At 39.6% G+C, this 17,089-nt stretch overlaps 4 protein-coding genes across 6 annotated transcripts; 2 read left to right on the top strand and 2 right to left on the bottom strand.

Moving 5' to 3' along the window:
* Window positions 1-536: 536 nt before the first annotated feature.
* On the bottom strand, window positions 537-3,765 carry LOC126790568 (uncharacterized). 2 transcript variants are annotated; one of them, XM_050516863.1, is made up of 8 exons: window positions 3,641-3,765; window positions 3,224-3,480; window positions 2,912-2,983; window positions 2,379-2,440; window positions 1,750-1,906; window positions 1,557-1,637; window positions 1,371-1,460; window positions 537-1,165 (listed from the first exon to the last, which is right to left on the bottom strand). In XM_050516863.1, exons 2-8 carry the CDS (start codon window positions 3,470-3,472, stop codon window positions 1,043-1,045), a joined length of 834 nt encoding a protein of 277 aa, XP_050372820.1. In that variant the 5' UTR covers window positions 3,473-3,480; window positions 3,641-3,765; the 3' UTR covers window positions 537-1,042. The 2 variants fall into 2 exon arrangements, with proteins under 2 accessions (XP_050372820.1, XP_050372819.1); XM_050516862.1 differs by having other exon boundaries at window positions 3,224-3,496; window positions 3,641-3,746.
* Window positions 3,766-4,958: 1,193 nt separating this feature from the next.
* LOC126789944 (probable apyrase 6) lies at window positions 4,959-9,002 on the bottom strand. Of its 2 annotated transcripts, XM_050516029.1 has the most exons (9): window positions 8,246-9,002; window positions 7,793-7,905; window positions 7,524-7,631; window positions 7,366-7,420; window positions 6,541-6,732; window positions 6,349-6,446; window positions 5,968-6,164; window positions 5,699-5,783; window positions 4,959-5,604 (listed from the first exon to the last, which is right to left on the bottom strand). In XM_050516029.1, the coding sequence occupies exons 1-9, from the start codon at window positions 8,838-8,840 to the stop codon at window positions 5,566-5,568; spliced, it is 1,482 nt and encodes a 493-aa protein (XP_050371986.1). In that variant the 5' UTR covers window positions 8,841-9,002; the 3' UTR covers window positions 4,959-5,565. The 2 variants fall into 2 exon arrangements, with proteins under 2 accessions (XP_050371986.1, XP_050371984.1); XM_050516027.1 differs by having other exon boundaries at window positions 4,959-5,783.
* Window positions 9,003-12,998: 3,996 nt separating this feature from the next.
* On the top strand, window positions 12,999-14,424 carry LOC126791628 (amino acid transporter AVT1I-like). Its single transcript, XM_050518104.1, has 3 exons — window positions 12,999-13,113; window positions 13,213-13,820; window positions 13,906-14,424. Exons 1-3 carry the CDS (start codon window positions 12,999-13,001, stop codon window positions 14,422-14,424), a joined length of 1,242 nt encoding a protein of 413 aa, XP_050374061.1.
* Window positions 14,425-15,204: 780 nt separating this feature from the next.
* On the top strand, window positions 15,205-17,036 carry LOC126791567 (uncharacterized). Its single transcript, XM_050518036.1, has 2 exons — window positions 15,205-15,368; window positions 15,497-17,036. The coding sequence occupies exon 2, from the start codon at window positions 15,551-15,553 to the stop codon at window positions 16,862-16,864; it is 1,314 nt and encodes a 437-aa protein (XP_050373993.1). The 5' UTR covers window positions 15,205-15,368; window positions 15,497-15,550; the 3' UTR covers window positions 16,865-17,036.
* The last annotated feature ends 53 nt before the right edge of the window (window positions 17,037-17,089 follow it).

Here is a 17,089-nt window from a genome sequence, read left to right as displayed (position 1 = left end):
GAGTACTATTCCGGCACGGAGGGGGAGTTCTTCGCTCTCAGGCGCTCCCCATGCCCTACTGAACTTGAACACATAAGTGAGTACGAAGCAGATGGTGCTCCTATTATTCAAAAAATGATCGAATTGGGACAATGCTTCTGGATAAACCCATCTTTAGGGTAAAGGTACAACAATACAAAGGTGACTGGAAGCTGCAAACAGAATGTCCCCAAACTATATGCTAAACAGCTAAAGAGAGATCGAAGCTTCCCTTTATCTACTTTACGATCATTCATCTTGGATCATAATCATACCAACAGTGTGAGAATATATGCTCCCTTCTTTATCATTAATTATCAACAAATCTACTACCTCGTTTTAGTCTAAGTCACTGTATGCTGAGATCTATAGTGAATCCATGATCCCATCTTGCAAACAATACCAATGTACTAAAAATGAGCAATCCTTCTATAGATGGTATACTGTTCCAAACCTGACCAAGTTCATGGGTATAAGCAGCATCTCACATTCTGAAGTTCAGAGATTGAAGACAACAATTCAAAGACCCAGATCAAAGACTTGCAAACATTTATTTGATTCCAGGTTAGGAATCTCTATCATCATTCATGTACAGAGCAAAATGACAATGAAAAGAATTACTTAAGCCTTGTATGGAAATTGGATAACAAAAAGTATTATACAAAATAGGATCAACAAACAGGGCAAATATTTTCAATTTGAACAAGACGACCTGTTCCAGATCACAACCAGCTGTGGTGAAGGGTAACTAGAAGGAAAATAACTGTTTCCTTTTTCCCTGGTTGAATGAAATTAATATAAATACATACATGAAATACATGACAACCAGACAGATAGGTAACTGGGAAGCTATATCATCAAGCTGTAGCCTTCTCTTTTCTTTTGTTTCTACTTTCTCTTTTTAAATTTCTGGAAAACGTGAAATGTGTTCATAATGTTTCCATTTATTTGTTCACTAATTTCCTCTTACTCAGCCACACAATGGAACAGAAAACTCTCCCACATTTTCCTGACTACATGAGGATTAGGCAGTTTCTTGCTGTGCAGTCGTTCCAGGGGGGCTTGATGCTACCGCAAATTGCAGACCCCCATGTTGCCCAGATTGAAGAACAAAAGCGACTTGGGTTGCTGCCATTGCTGCCGCTTCCTGTTCATAATGAAACAATATAAAAATTAATAAAAATCATCGGCACAAATTAAATGAATCATGTTGCACTCTAAAAGTCTTAGATTCTGATTTTAAGTTAAAACCAGGGAACATGCCAGGTAATAGTAGAATAAACTAATTAATATATTATAATCATAAAGTTGCAAAAATTACCCCTAAAAGTAGAATAAACTGTAATACTAACCTGTCTTTGCTGTCGACGCTGCAAGATACTAATCGCCCAAGCCATAATGTAGCAGGGCAAAAGAAATCCAGCCGCTCGAAGCAGAAAGAGCTACAAGCATTCAATTAATGAACTATAAAGTCAGATTTATTTGATACTAAAGTGTCAGATGGGCAAGTAAGAAAATGAGAATTATAATCCACTTACTGAGAAGATGGCAGAGGTATCATCATCAGAATTATTATCTGTGACCCTCAATGCATGTCGCAAGATAAGAAGCGCCATTAGCTGCCAAATGAAGTGAATACAATTCAAATCCAGTCCACATAATACAGATTACAAACACCACTAATTAATATAACAAAATGTCAGTTTTAACCTTAAAAGCTCATGGGCTTACAATTAAGGCAACAGATCGGAAAAATGGAGCCCCACTACTGTCTGAAGCAGCATACTCATCATATTCAGTATCCAGAAACTGACGGTCTGCTTCTGTAATTGATAAGATGCGCGGATCATCCAAACTCAAAGGAGCTCCAGAGAGTGTCCAGCCTCCTCTGTAGGAAACATAGTGATCCAAAGATGATAAGACACGTGCAGAAGCTTATACTGTCTTGCATATACATTTGGCAATTCAATATAGTAATGTAGGATCACAGTCACAACTAACAAGAACTTAAGTATAACTAGTAGATAATTTAGTTGTAGTCCAAGAAACCCAAGAACATAAATAGAGTTTGAAAAAGATAATAGATGCCTATAAACATGCATTACATGAAAAACTATATTCCTATTCCCAAACCTACAATCACATTTAGTCATATTCCTCAAATATGGGGAAAGGAATCCCTAAGAAGCACCACTATAATCCTAAAGTAAAGTGGAAAGTCTTGGATGCTTTTGCATCACAATGAAAATGATAGAAGTAAAGTAGTATTAACTAGCATTGTTACCAAACATCTTTAAAGGATAAAAAACGTGCAAGTATTTCCACTAGAACACAACGAGGGGGGAACGAAAGGCACTCACATTTCAATAGTAGTTTCGTCAGGATGCGGACGAGGAGGTGCAGTGTAGTCAGGTTGGTAAGGCTGTAGATAATACAAAATTCAACATGTAAGCTGGACCTGATACTAAGAAGTAACTTGAGTTTCCTTTAACATGTCAGATGAAGCAATATCAACTACGAACAATTTAGCCATATGGCTAATCCAAAAATGCTACTTCTTCAAATTCAAAAGGATAACTGATCTATTCAGTGTTGAATGAATATAATAAAAGCATACTTCGCAGGAGATCTAAGAACCATGTGAACAACTTTATGCAAATGGCTTTCTATTCACCAGTTAATCTAATATTCATAGATACAAACATGGCCCTTCAGTATCCTTTAATTCATGAAGTCAAGGTTCATCAACCTTCCGTACCATATCACATCATAAATCCTAAGTAAATGCCATCCATACTCTCATTACAAGTTTGGATTCCTCATGACATGGTCGATCCCACACATTCCAATATAAATTAAAACTTATGGCACACAAAAGATCCAAGAAGCAAACCTGATGGCAAATTTCACATATAATATCTCCTTTCTCATTGCACCAATGCTGAACACACTTCCTATGAGCATACTGCAAAAAATAATAAGATTAAAACTCGTTGAATAATTCCAACGAAAACACATAACAACACATGTATCACATTTCACCAAACAAAATTAACCACCATATTCCACTATACACAATCAAAAGTCAAAAACAAACAACTACAAAGCTAACAATCGACATTTACCAATACGAAATTGCCACATTTACATCAATCATTTCAATTCCGCAAAATCAAATCCAAAAACTGTAACAGAACCAACTAACCTTGAGGCTGCCGCAACAACCGCAAGGAGTTTCCAAATTATTCACGCTATCCTCATCCTGGCAAATCCGGCACTCCGCCGTCTGAATCAGCGGCTCCTCCTCCCCGTCCTCCTCCGCCTCCGCAACCGAGCTCGACGGCCCCGCCTCGGTCTCCCTCGCCGCCGCCTCCTCAGCAGCAGGCTCGGACGGCGGCTGCGAGGCCACAGGGCGAACGAGACGGTCGACGTACAACACCAGGTGGTCGCTCATTTTACACTCTGTACAAATCACAACCTGATCAAAATTGAAAAAACCTAATCACAATCTGGTCAAAATTCAAAGCCCTAGGAAGCACAGGGACCGCGCTGGGACAGAGCACAGCGGATCGGAGGCTTCTGAGAGAGAGAAGGGGGAAGCGGGTATTGGGAGAGACGTTACCTCCGAATTTGGGAAGGAAATTCAAAACGGCGATACGAAAATTGGCTGGCTCAGGGGAAGAGAGACAATTCCGCTTCTTCGTTTTACTTTATAATTTGGATTTACCCAAAATACCAACAACCACAACGAGCTGATTACTATATATAGTGCGACGGGGTCCTACGACTCCTATCCTCGGCTTCACCGAACTATTTCAGGGGCGTTTTCGTCAGTCTGGTTTTCGTTGCCGCGTAAATGACCCCATTCTTTTGTATTTAAGTGGCTTGGCGTGAGGGCACAAATTATTTATGCGGATGTGAAATTCTACTTTTCGTCTCCAAGACGTTGCAAAATGCAAAATATGATTTACCCCTAGTGGTAATGCAGGTTGCATCTGCATGTTGGGTAAATGCTGATGTGATACTCTTGGTAATATGAGATCACTAGTTCGATTATCCGCATGTGATAAACACCCCCTAGAAAAGACATGTATCGTATCTGCTCTCCGGGCCCAGAGTGTAGACTCACCCGTCCACCATTTTTTGTACAAAAAAAAATGTAAAATATGATTTTACTAGCATAGGTTTCACATTTTACTGCGATTTCGATATTAATTCACGAATCCTAGTTTAAGAAAAGCATCCCCTTACAAAGAGACCCATCTTAAATTGCTCATGATCCCAGAACGTTAGCTCACTCAATCACCATTTTTTTGTAACAAACATAGAAGAAAAAGAAATCAAACAGTTGAGGCTATTTTTTTTTTCTCTCAGACATATGAGACATAGACTTGACAAACGAACATAATCAAGTGCATTATTTTGGTGAACCAACCAGAGCCTACATACTGTTGAATAGTTCCACCTGCAGAGTCTTGGATATTTGCAACTCTTGTTTAAATTAGAGCCCCGGTAGAGTGGTTTGGAACATGGTCCATTTACTATGTTTTCAATTATTTAGAATGGGATGCATTATTGGTTCCCTGTGGACAAATTTGGTAGGATAACGAATACATCAAAGTTGTAAGACCATTCAATAATTCAAAGTTTCAAACGAGTGGCCTCAGGACTTTGTCATCGTTTGACAGCTAAATAGGTAGTAGTTTACTTTAAAGTTTAAACACCAAGGAAGGTTTGCTTAGCCAAAAGGACAAATGCCGAGACATTTCCATTTGAAAGACGATGAAAAACCGGAAAGCGAATATATCACAGCGTCAAACAAATATTAGTCAAGAAGGGGCACTCGTGCTTCATTTTTATAAGCAAATAAAGCACGAGTGGTTTCAGGAAGGGGAAGGCTGCCGTTTTGTTACAACTACTGCCTGGGACGGGCATTCAAATGGAAGAAGGTTCGTGCTGTTCTTTCATAACATTGATTTCCGGAATCACAATATTCATTTCTCACTGAAAGTGAAAGATTACAATACAACTCTTTCCATACATCAGTCCAGAGATGACTGAATCACCAGCTAAAACATGGAATTTGGAAACCTGATGCCATGAATGAATCTGTGGAGGTATAAGAATAATTGTATGAGGAGAAAGCAGCAGAGCCTGTGCATTAACGTTAACGTAGTATCACACAACAATACAGTGTTCGACATCCTTCCCCACGGGTAGAAGCGAGAGCCTGTAAGCATAATCAACGAGAGGCACCGGACTCCCTCGGTTCCAAAACGGGAATCTAAACCTAGCTCCAGCACCTTACTCTACATTCTGTGGAGAAATCCCGCCCACAATGTACAATCTCATCTCCAGTTGATAATCTTATGAGGGTAGCCTTGGGCTCTAAACCGAGGCTGCTAGAGTGAAATTCAATTTACCATGTTGTGCCACTCATTCCCTCCACATCTACATAACAAGTGGACATTTCTTCTAGCAGAATCTATCAACTCCTATTTATACGGGTGATTATATACCGCCCTTTCTCCAGATCATAAATCGTCTTCAGCTGGGGCTGCTTCCTCCACTTTGAAAGAGACCACACTGTAAACAACAAAATTGCAAATATGAAAATTATTGACAGCAGCGTGGGCGATCCATCACTAATTATGGCTGAAATCCAATCATTGTGCCCTACGTCCAAGTCAGATGCGCTTTGCAAGATGAAAGCTCCCAAAGCCCAGTCAAGTGGAATACTTCCAATCTGATTTGCAACCCTGATCCTGGTATAGGAGTAATTACAATTGATAAGATTCAATGATTCAGTGGGCACATAACACCGATTAACAATGCATTGAGACAGAAGAGTTACTATTTCGGCATACACACTATAGAACGACAAACTGCATCGAGCCAGTCCAAACTCTATATTGAGGAGATACAAATCTGCAGTAAACTGAGTATTACCTTTCATCATCCAAAGAGATTCCAAGACTGTCATGAAGTAAGGCCACTGAATATGCTGAAGAGAAGCAAAACTGCAGCAAAGCTTCTTCATCAAATGATTGATATCTCTTCTTTAACTTTGACCAATCCTCTCCACAGAATTGTTGACCAGCAATCATCAGATTTGAAAGATATGCCCTTGGACCCAAACCAAAGAACTAGGCAAGAAGTAAAGGAGGGTGTAAGAAACACAGAATTACATGCACAATTTAAGTTAGTGATACGTTATCAACAGAAAAAGATGTATCATTGTAATTTCTCCAAAATGAACATTAGAATAATATTGTTTAAAAAACTATATTCTATTAACCAATAATGCTGAAGCATGGAGCATATGAAAACCTTGGACGTGTGAAAGAAATTTTCTGTAGCCAGAAACATCCCCTGAAGCTTTGGCATGAAAGTTGATCCTATACTGCAGGGTTGATATGAACATTTCTCTGATACCGAACAAAGAGATAATACATGTCAAAACAAAGCAAAAAGAAATTCTATTGCATACAAAAATGACATTATGGTGAGAGACAGTATGACCTTTTCCTTTTTGCAACATCATGTTTGCAGCAGATCTGCACTCGGAAAAGTTACCCCTAGATTGCAGAGCAGATAAATATTTATCCTTCTCACCCAAAGAACCTGGTGAAAGCTTTGCAGACTCCATGTCATATAAATATCCTTTAGGAGTGCAAGGATCAATTGTCATTCTTTCTCGAAGTGCTTCTGAAGCTGCATTAGTAAAAAAGGAAATGTTATAAATCTATGAAAAATACAACAGTGGCACAACAATAATAAAGTATCCATGCACCTAACAGAAGAAGGAATTGACAGCCGAATCAGATTGTAACAATCGTCTTAGGCCATCTTTAAGTATGGCCAATGATACTGTTTCAATATGGTTAATAATTAGGAAGGGGGGAAGGAGTACAAAATCCAAAAATATTATATGTCCCAGGGGCTAGTAAGTCAATCAGAATGACTTCTCCGTAAATTGAAGAGCCAATAAAATGGTAGGCAGGTCATACAACCAGCATAACAGCAAATACCGTTTCTTATTGTATTAGCGTATTACCCAAAGTATGGTATACAAGATACTAGTTCTAGAATTTTTAAGTTTCCATATGTAACAATAAGCCCAAGAAGAATTGAACCAGCAGAAATCCATCCCACTAAAATGTAGAGCCAGATCCTAGTATGACAGACAACCATATTCCAAATTGTGTGCGTAACAAAGAGATGTCAACTTCATGGTTGCCAGACTCACAAATTCAAATTGGATTTAAGCATGAGTCATGGTCTCATGAAATAAATGATTTAAGTTTCAAAGTATGCAATAAATAGGTACTGAATGCAAAGCATTACCTGAGCTGAAGTCCCCTGAAGCAAGTGCTTCCTTCAAGGATTCATATGCAACATTCTGCAGTACAAAAGTAGTTATGAACTTCAACTCATAATATAGTACCTGAGTGAAAATTTACTTCCGACACTTCTATTTATCTGATAGTTATGACAAGTTGAACCTGGCCATAATGAAGAAAGCTGTGACTGTAGATATTGTAGGTGACATTTCCAACTTTGACGGGACGCGCAAACTGAGGAGGCATGGGCTCACTTGAAACAAATGTCACCTGAAAAATAACCAAAACAATTCTGTTGATAAAAGGAGGGGCTTTAAAAAAAATCTAATTGCATTAAGAAAGTATCAGTGTTCCTGCCCTTTCTACTATATTGTTAGTGCCTGTCACTAACATATCATTTACAAATTGGAACCAGGTTCATAAAACCAAACCTGAGTGGAAGCACCACCAAGTTCAATAATCCCAATTGTCTTCAAAGGATCACCACCAAGAGTTCCAAGGGCATGGTTTGCCACAACCCACGCATATAGTCCTTCATCAGAACCTACATCAACCATAACTTTTAGCACCACCACTTTCGGAAAAAACAGCTCAGACAATCCGCACATTATAAATCGCCAGAATAAAAGCCTTTTATCTTCTCACATGACATCACAAAAACAATATGAACCACACATTTAAAAGCTAACATATCATATGAATCAACAAAATGTGTAAGCACACAATCAACTATGCACATTGTGGCTTACAGTCAATTCTAGGCTTCTAGCACATGAAATCATCATCTATCAGCTAAATTCGTACAATGCCAGTTATGCCACTGAAATTAAGCCGTCGAAAAACCGAAGCATAATTCACACAAGGCTATTACAGCATTGCAATACCTGTAATGACAGAAGCCCACTCGTCCTGGAACTTAAACCCGGAGCTCCTCAGCACTTGTCTACAAGACTCCAGAATCCGACTCTGAACATCCAAATCCAGCAGCCGGAGCCCCGCCGTGGCCATAAGCCTAACCTCCGTGCTCCCCCACTGCTCCTTCGGCACCTTCCCCTTTGCAAACTCAACAAGCTCCCTCAACGACCCGCCCGCCGCTCTCGGATCCTCCGCGAACGACGACAGCCCCGGGCTGACCCGCAGCGACGCCGACCCGTCCTTTCCGAAGTCGAACCCGCCGTCGGCTTCATACCCGAAGACGTGGACTCTCGTCCCGGTGCTGCCGCCGTCGATGACAATCCCATAGCGCTTGGAGGTTTTTGAAGCTCCGGTGAAGAAGAGGAGGTAGCAGAGGAGGAGCGCGACGGCGATCGCGACGGAGGAGAGGAGGAGGAAGCTTGATCTGGCGGTGGCAGTGTGCTTGGGGCTGCGGGAGAAGAGATTGGATCGGGTGCTGGACCGGATTTGGAGCTTGACCGGATCCATGTCGTCGTCGGTAGGTTTCGAACTGCTGACCCCTTTACGGGAAGGCAATCGTCGCATGAAAAGGTTAAGAATCGGCGCGTGAGAATGAGACGAGATTCATGCGAGTGGAATTGGCTAAAACGGCGTCGTTTTAAAAGGGGGGGTTAGGGTTTGAGGGAAGTTTGGGAATCGGAGACGGAGGGCAATAATCCCTCTGTGCTTCCCTCGCCCTCTCTCTCTTTCTCTAATCCCCCACTGTGTTTTTTTTTTTTTTGCTCTGAAAAAACAAACGACCTTGTCTTTGGTTTTCCCGGGTCGCAATTGTTGGGCCTTTCCCGGGTCGGGTTAGCCTGTCCACGTGTCGGCTTCTCATTCTGGAGTTACTATTCCCGGTCATGCTCGGAAGGTCTTTCCCGTGGATTCGGATCCTCTCACGTGGTAGCAACAAATCCACCTGACCTTGCCGACCTTCTGTAAGATTGGGACACGTGGAAAAACTGGATCTGATGGCTTTAATTCTTCTTTCATTCTCAGCCACACGTGGTCTCTCTCCCCTCTCTTTGTTCTCTGACTACTCTCTACTGAACTTCTTCTCCTACCTGCATAGTGCCTACTACTCAACCGCCAAATCAATTCGTCTCTTTGAATTTCAGAATTGCGAGTCACTTATCTGCTTTCATTTGGGATTGGAAGGGTTTTGTTCCTTGTAAACTTCCATTACCTGATTCTGAAAAATTTGCAGGAACAACCAAAATCCACCAGATTTCTAGAACCATACTCACTTGAACAACTTTGGAATTGAATCCTCATTCACAATCTCCATCTTGGGCATGGCACAAATCTGAGAGATGAACTCACTTCTCTTCTAGTTATTCTCATTCATTCATAGAGATTCGTTTTGTTTTGCCAACAAGTTTAGACACCCATTATGCCATTCGATCTTGTGCTATACTCATTGTTTCATACCAATCCAAATTTTGATATGAGCAAGACGGGCCCAACAAAAGATTAGATCGAGAAAGAGTAGTAGGCATGGGCGTGATATAACTTACGCAGAGTGAAGATTGAAGAATAGAAGGAGAAAGAACAAAGGAAGGAGAACCTAGAGGAAGAACGGAACAATAAAGGAGAGAAAGGAGATCAGTAGAGAGAAAGGGCTGAGAATGAAAAGACGAATTGCAGTCATTGGATCCAATTTTCCACGTGTCGTCATCTCACATAAGGTCAGCATGGTCAGGTAAATTTGTAGGTTAGGAGAGGATCCGGATCCCTTTCCCGTTCAGATCATGAGCTTTTGGTGTTTGTGATCTTTCGTCTTGATCAAGCAAATATGGTCGGTTGGTTCTTTGTTACGTAGCTAGAGTTGTCTTCATAAATGATATGTGTTACACATGATATGTAACAGGATAGGAATAAAATAAATCCAATATGTGTTTGGTGATTCAAAATGCAATTTATAGAAAATTTAAATCTTGTCAAGGTAGTATATCATATCCTGCTGGAGAGGTGGTATATGAAATAATCATACCAGATTTCAATAAACAAGCATGAATGTTGACTAATTGACCAACCACTCTTCTGCACCAAAATACAAACAATTGTTATATTTCTTCAGTCCCTAAGTTTATCCCTCAACTTTCGTCACCTCCCCAGCCACATATCCTCTATCGTTGCTAGTCCTCACCATCCTCTCCATCTCGATCAGTAACAATCCAGCTTAGTCTCCTACGTATCTCCAGTGCGAATTCAAATTTGAACTTGTTGTCGATCAAAGACTAGCAAATTGTGTAGACTGCAAACCGGCAAATTGAGCTGATTAAGAGAGGGCCATAGCCTTGTGGCCGTTACCGGTGGAGATGACTCTCTGCGAGTGACTGTCAAGGAGCGAGTACTAATCAGCGTGGAAGAAGAAGCATTGAAGAACGAGATTATCTGAACTTTGTATATATCCATTCCATCTCCAATTTTTTTACCAAACTCACGAAAGATTTAAAACAAATCCAATCTTATCCTAGTCTAATATGAATACTATCCTAATTCATTCCTATTCCGGATGCCAAACGCGGTCGATGCTGCCACAAGTTAGTGTTATTATGATTTATGTAGTCTACATACAACTCGAGTGTTTTATTATGATAATATTCGTGGTTGATTCTCGAATTTCATATACACAAACGGATTCGCTTGTTACGTCATAACATTTGATTATGTTACTTGTTAGTGGCTGGCTGCTTCGACTCATATAGTACCTTTGCTCGTTATGATATTTTCTTATAACAGTGATTGGATTTGGTGCCGTGTATAAGTTGGGTTGAGCGTGGATGATGTTTGACGAGCGTCTTTTTAATGTGGGGAGTTGATAACAGGCCGAGCCCAACAAGTTTGTCTATGATCCTCTCAGAAATTAGACATTTCATGATCTATCAACAAGATTATGATAAGAACAGCCCAACTCAAGCCCCCACCCAACTGACACTAGTCCCGCCTTTTAATTTTGAAAGCCACCCACATCAAGAACTTTGATTTTAAACAGTAATTTGACATTGGCCAGTGACATTATATCAGGTTTTCCTTTCTTATGTGCCTTTCAATTTCTTTTCAAAAGCTTCTGAATATTCAATATTCCATGCAATATATCGTTGATCTTTTGATCTTTACAATAGAATCATTGAATCATCTTCATAATTTGCCAAAACAATCAATTTAGGCAGGCTCTTTCAGTCACCCGTGATGGCTCTTTCTTTGGGTAAGGAAGGCTAACATCTTTAATGAGGAATACTCCAAATTATTAAAGAGGTTAGGCTTCCCTGAGACCGATGGTTTTCCTATTTTGAAATATTTTCGACAATGAAACAACTGTAAATAAGTTTCTGCCGATCAAATTCGATATGAATTACACACGGTGAGATTCAATAGTCATACCAATGCGTTACGAAACCTAGATAATGACTGATGCCGTATTGAACTGATCGTAAAGTTTACCATTGCATTGCTGAAGCCTAAAGGTCTATCTGAAAACGTACAGTAACTATCTGCTGCTCTATGCTGCACTACTGCTTCAGTCCCCATTATCATGCAATAATGCAAAGCAATTAGAACGATTACCTTAGTTTCTTGCTGATAATGGTGTCATGGTTCCACTCTGTGCACAATATTGGTACGTAGTCAAATGTCTGGCATCATGGGACAAACAAATCACAAGCTACCATTGTTGTTGGAATGGATTGGTTTGCAATTACTTTCTGGGTAGTGCAAAATGAGTCCAATACAATTTAAAGCACTACTGCACAAGAACAAAAGCTATTTTCATATCAAAGAAAAAAATAGTGCTCTACTGTGGATTTGGTTCAGACATCCTTACAAAGTAGTATTACTCTCCCTACTTAAGAATATATCCCACATTGCTTGAAATTTCGTGGTCGTGTACTGATATGCATAATAAGAAAATCAGTTTGAATATTCTCTTTTCCATCAAGATTCATGAATGCTTTTTCTTTGCAGCTGATAAAGAACTGCTCGATCAACATACACATTTTCAATGATTTCTTTTCTGTTACAATTATTTTCCCTTTAAACAAAAGTATGGAAAAGGACATAGCTATATATGTTAGTGATGAATTAAGATACGGGGGTGTGCTTTTTCTAGCTGTTTAAGTGCTATTTTGTTATAATTATATGAAGAGGAAAGGACTGAACATACACTCCAGTAGTCTGTTTAACGATCATTTCTTACTCACTTAGTATTGTGATTATTGTAAAAGGATGTTTATAGAGTTTAGCTACCTATTTGCTATGTTTAGAATTGATTACAGATACCGAGCCATAAGACAGAACTTATTAATTGAGCTATATATGCACGTAGGCTAGTTGAAGGGCACACGTCTTCTTGACAATAGCAGAAGCTTAATTTCATAAAGAGCAAAGCAATGGCTGTGACATGTAAGTGGAATTCCTTTTAGAAAACCTACACAAAGCCACAACGACTTGTAATTCCCACCACATGCGTTAATTTGCAGATATTCTACTGCCTAATGCTCTTGAACTTATTGCGGATGTTGCTGTACGTGTGGCTATCTACTCATTTCCTAATTACCTGGCCTTTTTTTCCCAGGAATCAATCATTTTCATAATGAAATTTCAAGCCATTTATGGAAATGCTTGCTTGGTCATGTATCTTATTTATATCTGGACGTCCCTCATAAATGAATCAAAGCTTTCTCAGTGGGCAACACAAAGATGGAGTTGTCCACCTTCAAAATAGAGAAGATAGAGAGCCAGATTCAACCACTTGAGCCAATCAAAGGCACCACATTTTTCAGAACCTGCTTCAATGGACTCAACACATTATCAGGTAACTGTCTCTTCAAACTATGCAGGGAAAAACCATTAAGCCAAGAATAATAAGTATTAACTCACTTAGTCACTTTATTATATTACCTTGTTTCCTCAGGTGTTGGAATATTATCCATTCCATTTGCTCTATCTCAAGGAGGGTGGTTGAGTTTAGTGCTTCTCTTCTCAGTAGCAATCTTGTGTTGGTATACGGGGCTGCTTCTACAGCGATGTATGGACTCAAATCCGCAGATAAAAACTTATCCTGACATTGGCCAAGTTGCTTTTGGATGCAAAGGAAGAGTGGCCATTTCCATCTTCATGTACCTTGAGTTGTATTTGGTTGCAGTTGAATTTCTATTACTAGAAGGTGATAACTTAAACCAGTTGTTTCCAAACATGAGTATAACCATGGCAGGCCACACAGTTGGAGGTAAGCAGTGCTTTGTTTTAGCCACTGCCCTTGTAATACTACCAACTACATGGTTGAAGAACTTGGGATTGCTGGCATATGTTTCTGCCGGCGGGGTTTTGGCTTCAATTATCTTGGTTGCTTGTGTTTTTTGGGTTGGTGCTGTTGATAGTGTGGGATTTGAAGAAAAAGGTGATCTCCTGAACTGGAAAGGATTGCCTACTACTGTCAGCTTGTATGTGTTCTGTTACTGTGGCCATGCAGTTTTTCCCACATTGTGCAATTCCATGAAAGACAGAAGCCAATTCCCAAAGGTTAAACTTCATGATCTGTGATGCTGAACTGATTGATTTTATTCAAATGAAATGATTTTAACTTTCCGGTTACTTAATGTCGCAGGTTTTGCTTGTATGCTTCATAACAAGTACCGTCACCTATGGAACCATGGCGGTTTTGGGTTACTTGATGTTTGGAGAATATTTGAAGTCTCAAGTGACATTAAATCTTCCAGTCCAGAAAATCAGTTCAAAAGTAGCAATCTACGTTACAATAGTTAACCCCCTGACCAAGTATGCAATTATTATCACTCCAATTGCTACTGCAATAGAGGACACACGCCATTTTCGCAACAGTCATGCCATTTTCAGCATCATGGTGAGAACTGTGATTGTGATAAGCACCGTCTGTGTGGCGCTGATGGTTCCATTTTTCGGTTACATCATGGCATTCGTCGGTGCATTTCTGAGTGTCACAGTCTCAATCTTGTTGCCCTGCCTATTCTACCTGAAGATTAACAGTGCAGTAGTTCGTAGATTTGGGTTCGAGTTGATGACAATACTTTGCATTATGGTAATAGGGTCTTTTGTTGGGGTTGTGGGTACTTACACTTCTCTGAAAAATATTGTAAACCATCTCTAATATCGTAGTGGCTTACTTAAGCTTTATTCATATATAGATTATTCTGATGTAACCATGTTGAAATACCTCAAGGGCTTATCTTATTTAGTTGTATGTTGTTTTGCTTAGCTTGGATTTTGTTCTCTTTCTTCTTTTCTCATTGTTGCTTTCTTCTCATCTTGCTTGAGTACTTTTTTCGTATTTTCAAAAAAAAAAAAAAATCTTGCTTGAGTACTAACAGAATACTATTTGCAGACGTCCAAAACTAACTTCGAACAGAAAAGCTAGCAAAAATGTGAAGAGTAACATAAGCAAACACTGCAAACTCATACATATCTAGGAAGTGCCCATTCTCTCAAAAAAAAAATCACCCTTGCACATTACGCAATATAACTCTAAACGTCACATTCCTAACTTCTTTGATAGGTCAACTTATCATATTAGAGACACGTACCTATATTTTACACCTAATTTTATAATAAATAATTTTTTTAATCAAATAAATAATTAAAATTCTACAACGAATTTATTGTGTCGAACTCATAACTTCTCACTTAATAAGGAGAGACTATAAACTCACTATAAATCAATTTCTAATCTTTCTTGGAACGAGTAGAATACTCATGTCATATTATGATTTATCACTATAGAAGAACAGCTCATGTTTCCAAATCTTCAGGTTAAGTGTCGTTCAGATATCATTAAATATAATTAAAGACAAATAATCATAATATTTCCATAGATAAAAATTACATTAGAAACGTATACAACGGCGAAAGAGACAAACCGTTACCGAAAGGTGAAGGGGTTATAAAGCTCACCGGAGAAACAAACCAGGATTGAAAACTTTCAGAGCAACAGAGAGCTCACCGGCTCTTATACGATCATGGTTGGAGTCCAAAGACCCACTCTTTCATTCTGCTTCTCCACACTTACGGATTCATAGATTTCACAGAGTTTATCAAGTAAGTTGTTTTCTATGTATCAACTCTTCATTTCCGGTTAATCTTATCTCTGAATTTCGTATACACACAGTAAATTCACATTTCTGTGTTTTGATTTTTACTGTAGCTTTGTTCTTTTGAATTTGGAGGTCTAAACTTAATCGCCGTCATTACCGGACATTGTTAAGGTTGTTGATACTAGGATGTCAGTGTCTTGTTGTGATCCTGTTGTTAAGTCAAAACGAGGAGATTCCAAGAGTGTTACAACTAGTGTTGATGACCTCCCCGAAGTCGCATTGGTCGAAATCCTTTGTCGATTGCCTAGTTGCAAATTTGTTGTTCAATGCAAGTGTGTTTCGAAACGTTGGTGCAATGTCTTGTCTGATCATTATATGATCGGTCGTTTTCTTTGGGTGAAGTTGGAGAAGATAGCCCCAATTGTAACTCGTACTAGTCCTGTAGTTAACAGCAATTTCGGGCGCCAGCTCTTCACGGCGGAGGTGTTTGGTAGGCTGAGGAGTTTGTTGGGTTTGACAAAGAATCCACTAGTTCTAGCAACATGGAATGATTTAGCTCTGTGCTCCGCAGATCGTTATCATCGCCCCAGTTACTTCATCTGCAATCCACGCACAATGCATCTGGTTACTCTTCCTCCTGTCCCTCGCTGCGACAGACGTCAGCCTGTGGGATTCATTTGTGAGCCTTACTACTATAAGGAAGACAGGAGTGACATTGGTGTGCAAAACTTAAGGCAGGTGGTTAAATTTAATGGTGAGTTCAGGTTCAAAGTTGTGAGAATACTTCTGCCTGATAAACCTCGTAAGACTTGCTTCAAGTTTAAGATACAGGTTTTCTCTAGTGAGATTGGTGAGTGGAGGGAATCAGTTGTACCGTGTCCAAGAGGCTGTCCGTCTTGTGACATCAGTGTTAATGGCTTTGCCGGCAATGGAATGTTGTATTGGAATGCTGATTATGGGATACTGGTGCTGGGTCCATTTACTAATGCTGCTGATGATCATGGCTATCAATTTCATGTTATTTGGACATTTATGGATAAGTTTACTCCAGTTTGCCTAGGCGTTTACGAAGGATGTCTGCTGTTTTATGATTACTGCTCCAGTTCAGAGAATCCAATCTTTGAGCTATGTATTTGGAAGTTGACAGAAGAAGAACTAAACCAAATGGCTGTTGATGGAGGTGGAAAATTGGGTCGGAATCACAAGAAACATTACCTGAACCTTATGTTTCTGATGGATCTTGATTCAGATAATGATCTGGACCTAAGTGACGCGGATGTATTCGGTTTCAAACCAACTAATTTGGATATCTTTTATGTACGCTTGGGTGAAGCTTATTTCAAGGGCAACATTCGCACAGGCTGGTTGTCTGAGGTTGATGTAAAGAGTTACCACGATGAATGTAGCCTCTGTGATGTTTCTTCAAAGATATTCCGCTCTCTGCTCCCATGGCCAACACCAGTTCCTAGACTGCCAGAACGTGTCGATGGCCTCAATTAGAGAAAATGGCACATTGTCTGTGGATTGTTGAATACTGGCATCACCAAACTAAAAGCGTCGTCCAGTGTTGCATAGTTTGATGTATTTCTTCTCGTTCACTATGCTTTTAAAGGTTCTTCAGCCAAATATTTTGCTGTATAGGAGGTAGATCGCACATTTTTCTGTTGCATAGTTTGTTTCCACTGGTTAAATAAGTGCTGGAGTTGGTTTACTTATATATACTGA

This window comes from Argentina anserina, chromosome 4, assembly GCF_933775445.1.
Source record: "Argentina anserina chromosome 4, drPotAnse1.1, whole genome shotgun sequence".
Taxonomy (NCBI): domain Eukaryota; kingdom Viridiplantae; phylum Streptophyta; class Magnoliopsida; order Rosales; family Rosaceae; genus Argentina; species Argentina anserina.
This window is presented reverse-complemented; position numbering and strand designations above follow the sequence as displayed.

Bases quoted from the DNA above. Each gene is read 5' to 3' on its own strand.
- LOC126790568 (XM_050516863.1), bottom strand. From the start codon at position 3,472: ATGAGCGACCACCTGGTGTTGTACGTCGACCGTCTCGTTCGCCCTGTG. The intron at 2,984-3,223 runs GTTAGTTGGTTC...TATTTTTTGCAG, and splicing joins GTTGTTGCGGCAGCCTCAAG to TATGCTCATAGGAAGTGTGT. The intron at 1,166-1,370 runs GTTAGTATTACA...CATTATGAACAG, and splicing joins AGCGTCGACAGCAAAGACAG to GAAGCGGCAGCAATGGCAGC.
- LOC126789944 (XM_050516027.1), bottom strand. From the start codon at position 8,840: ATGCGACGATTGCCTTCCCGTAAAGGGGTCAGCAGTTCGAAACCTACC. The intron at 7,632-7,792 runs GTTTGGTTTTAT...GTTATTTTTCAG, and splicing joins TTGGTGGTGCTTCCACTCAG to GTGACATTTGTTTCAAGTGA. The intron at 6,165-6,348 runs GTTTTCATATGC...CTTCTTGCCTAG, and splicing joins ATTTCTTTCACACGTCCAAG to TTCTTTGGTTTGGGTCCAAG.
- LOC126791628 (XM_050518104.1), top strand. From the start codon at position 12,999: ATGGAGTTGTCCACCTTCAAAATAGAGAAGATAGAGAGCCAGATTCAA. The intron at 13,114-13,212 runs GTAACTGTCTCT...TTGTTTCCTCAG, and splicing joins TGGACTCAACACATTATCAG to GTGTTGGAATATTATCCATT. The intron at 13,821-13,905 runs GTTAAACTTCAT...TTAATGTCGCAG, and splicing joins ACAGAAGCCAATTCCCAAAG to GTTTTGCTTGTATGCTTCAT.
- LOC126791567 (XM_050518036.1), top strand. From the start codon at position 15,551: ATGTCAGTGTCTTGTTGTGATCCTGTTGTTAAGTCAAAACGAGGAGAT.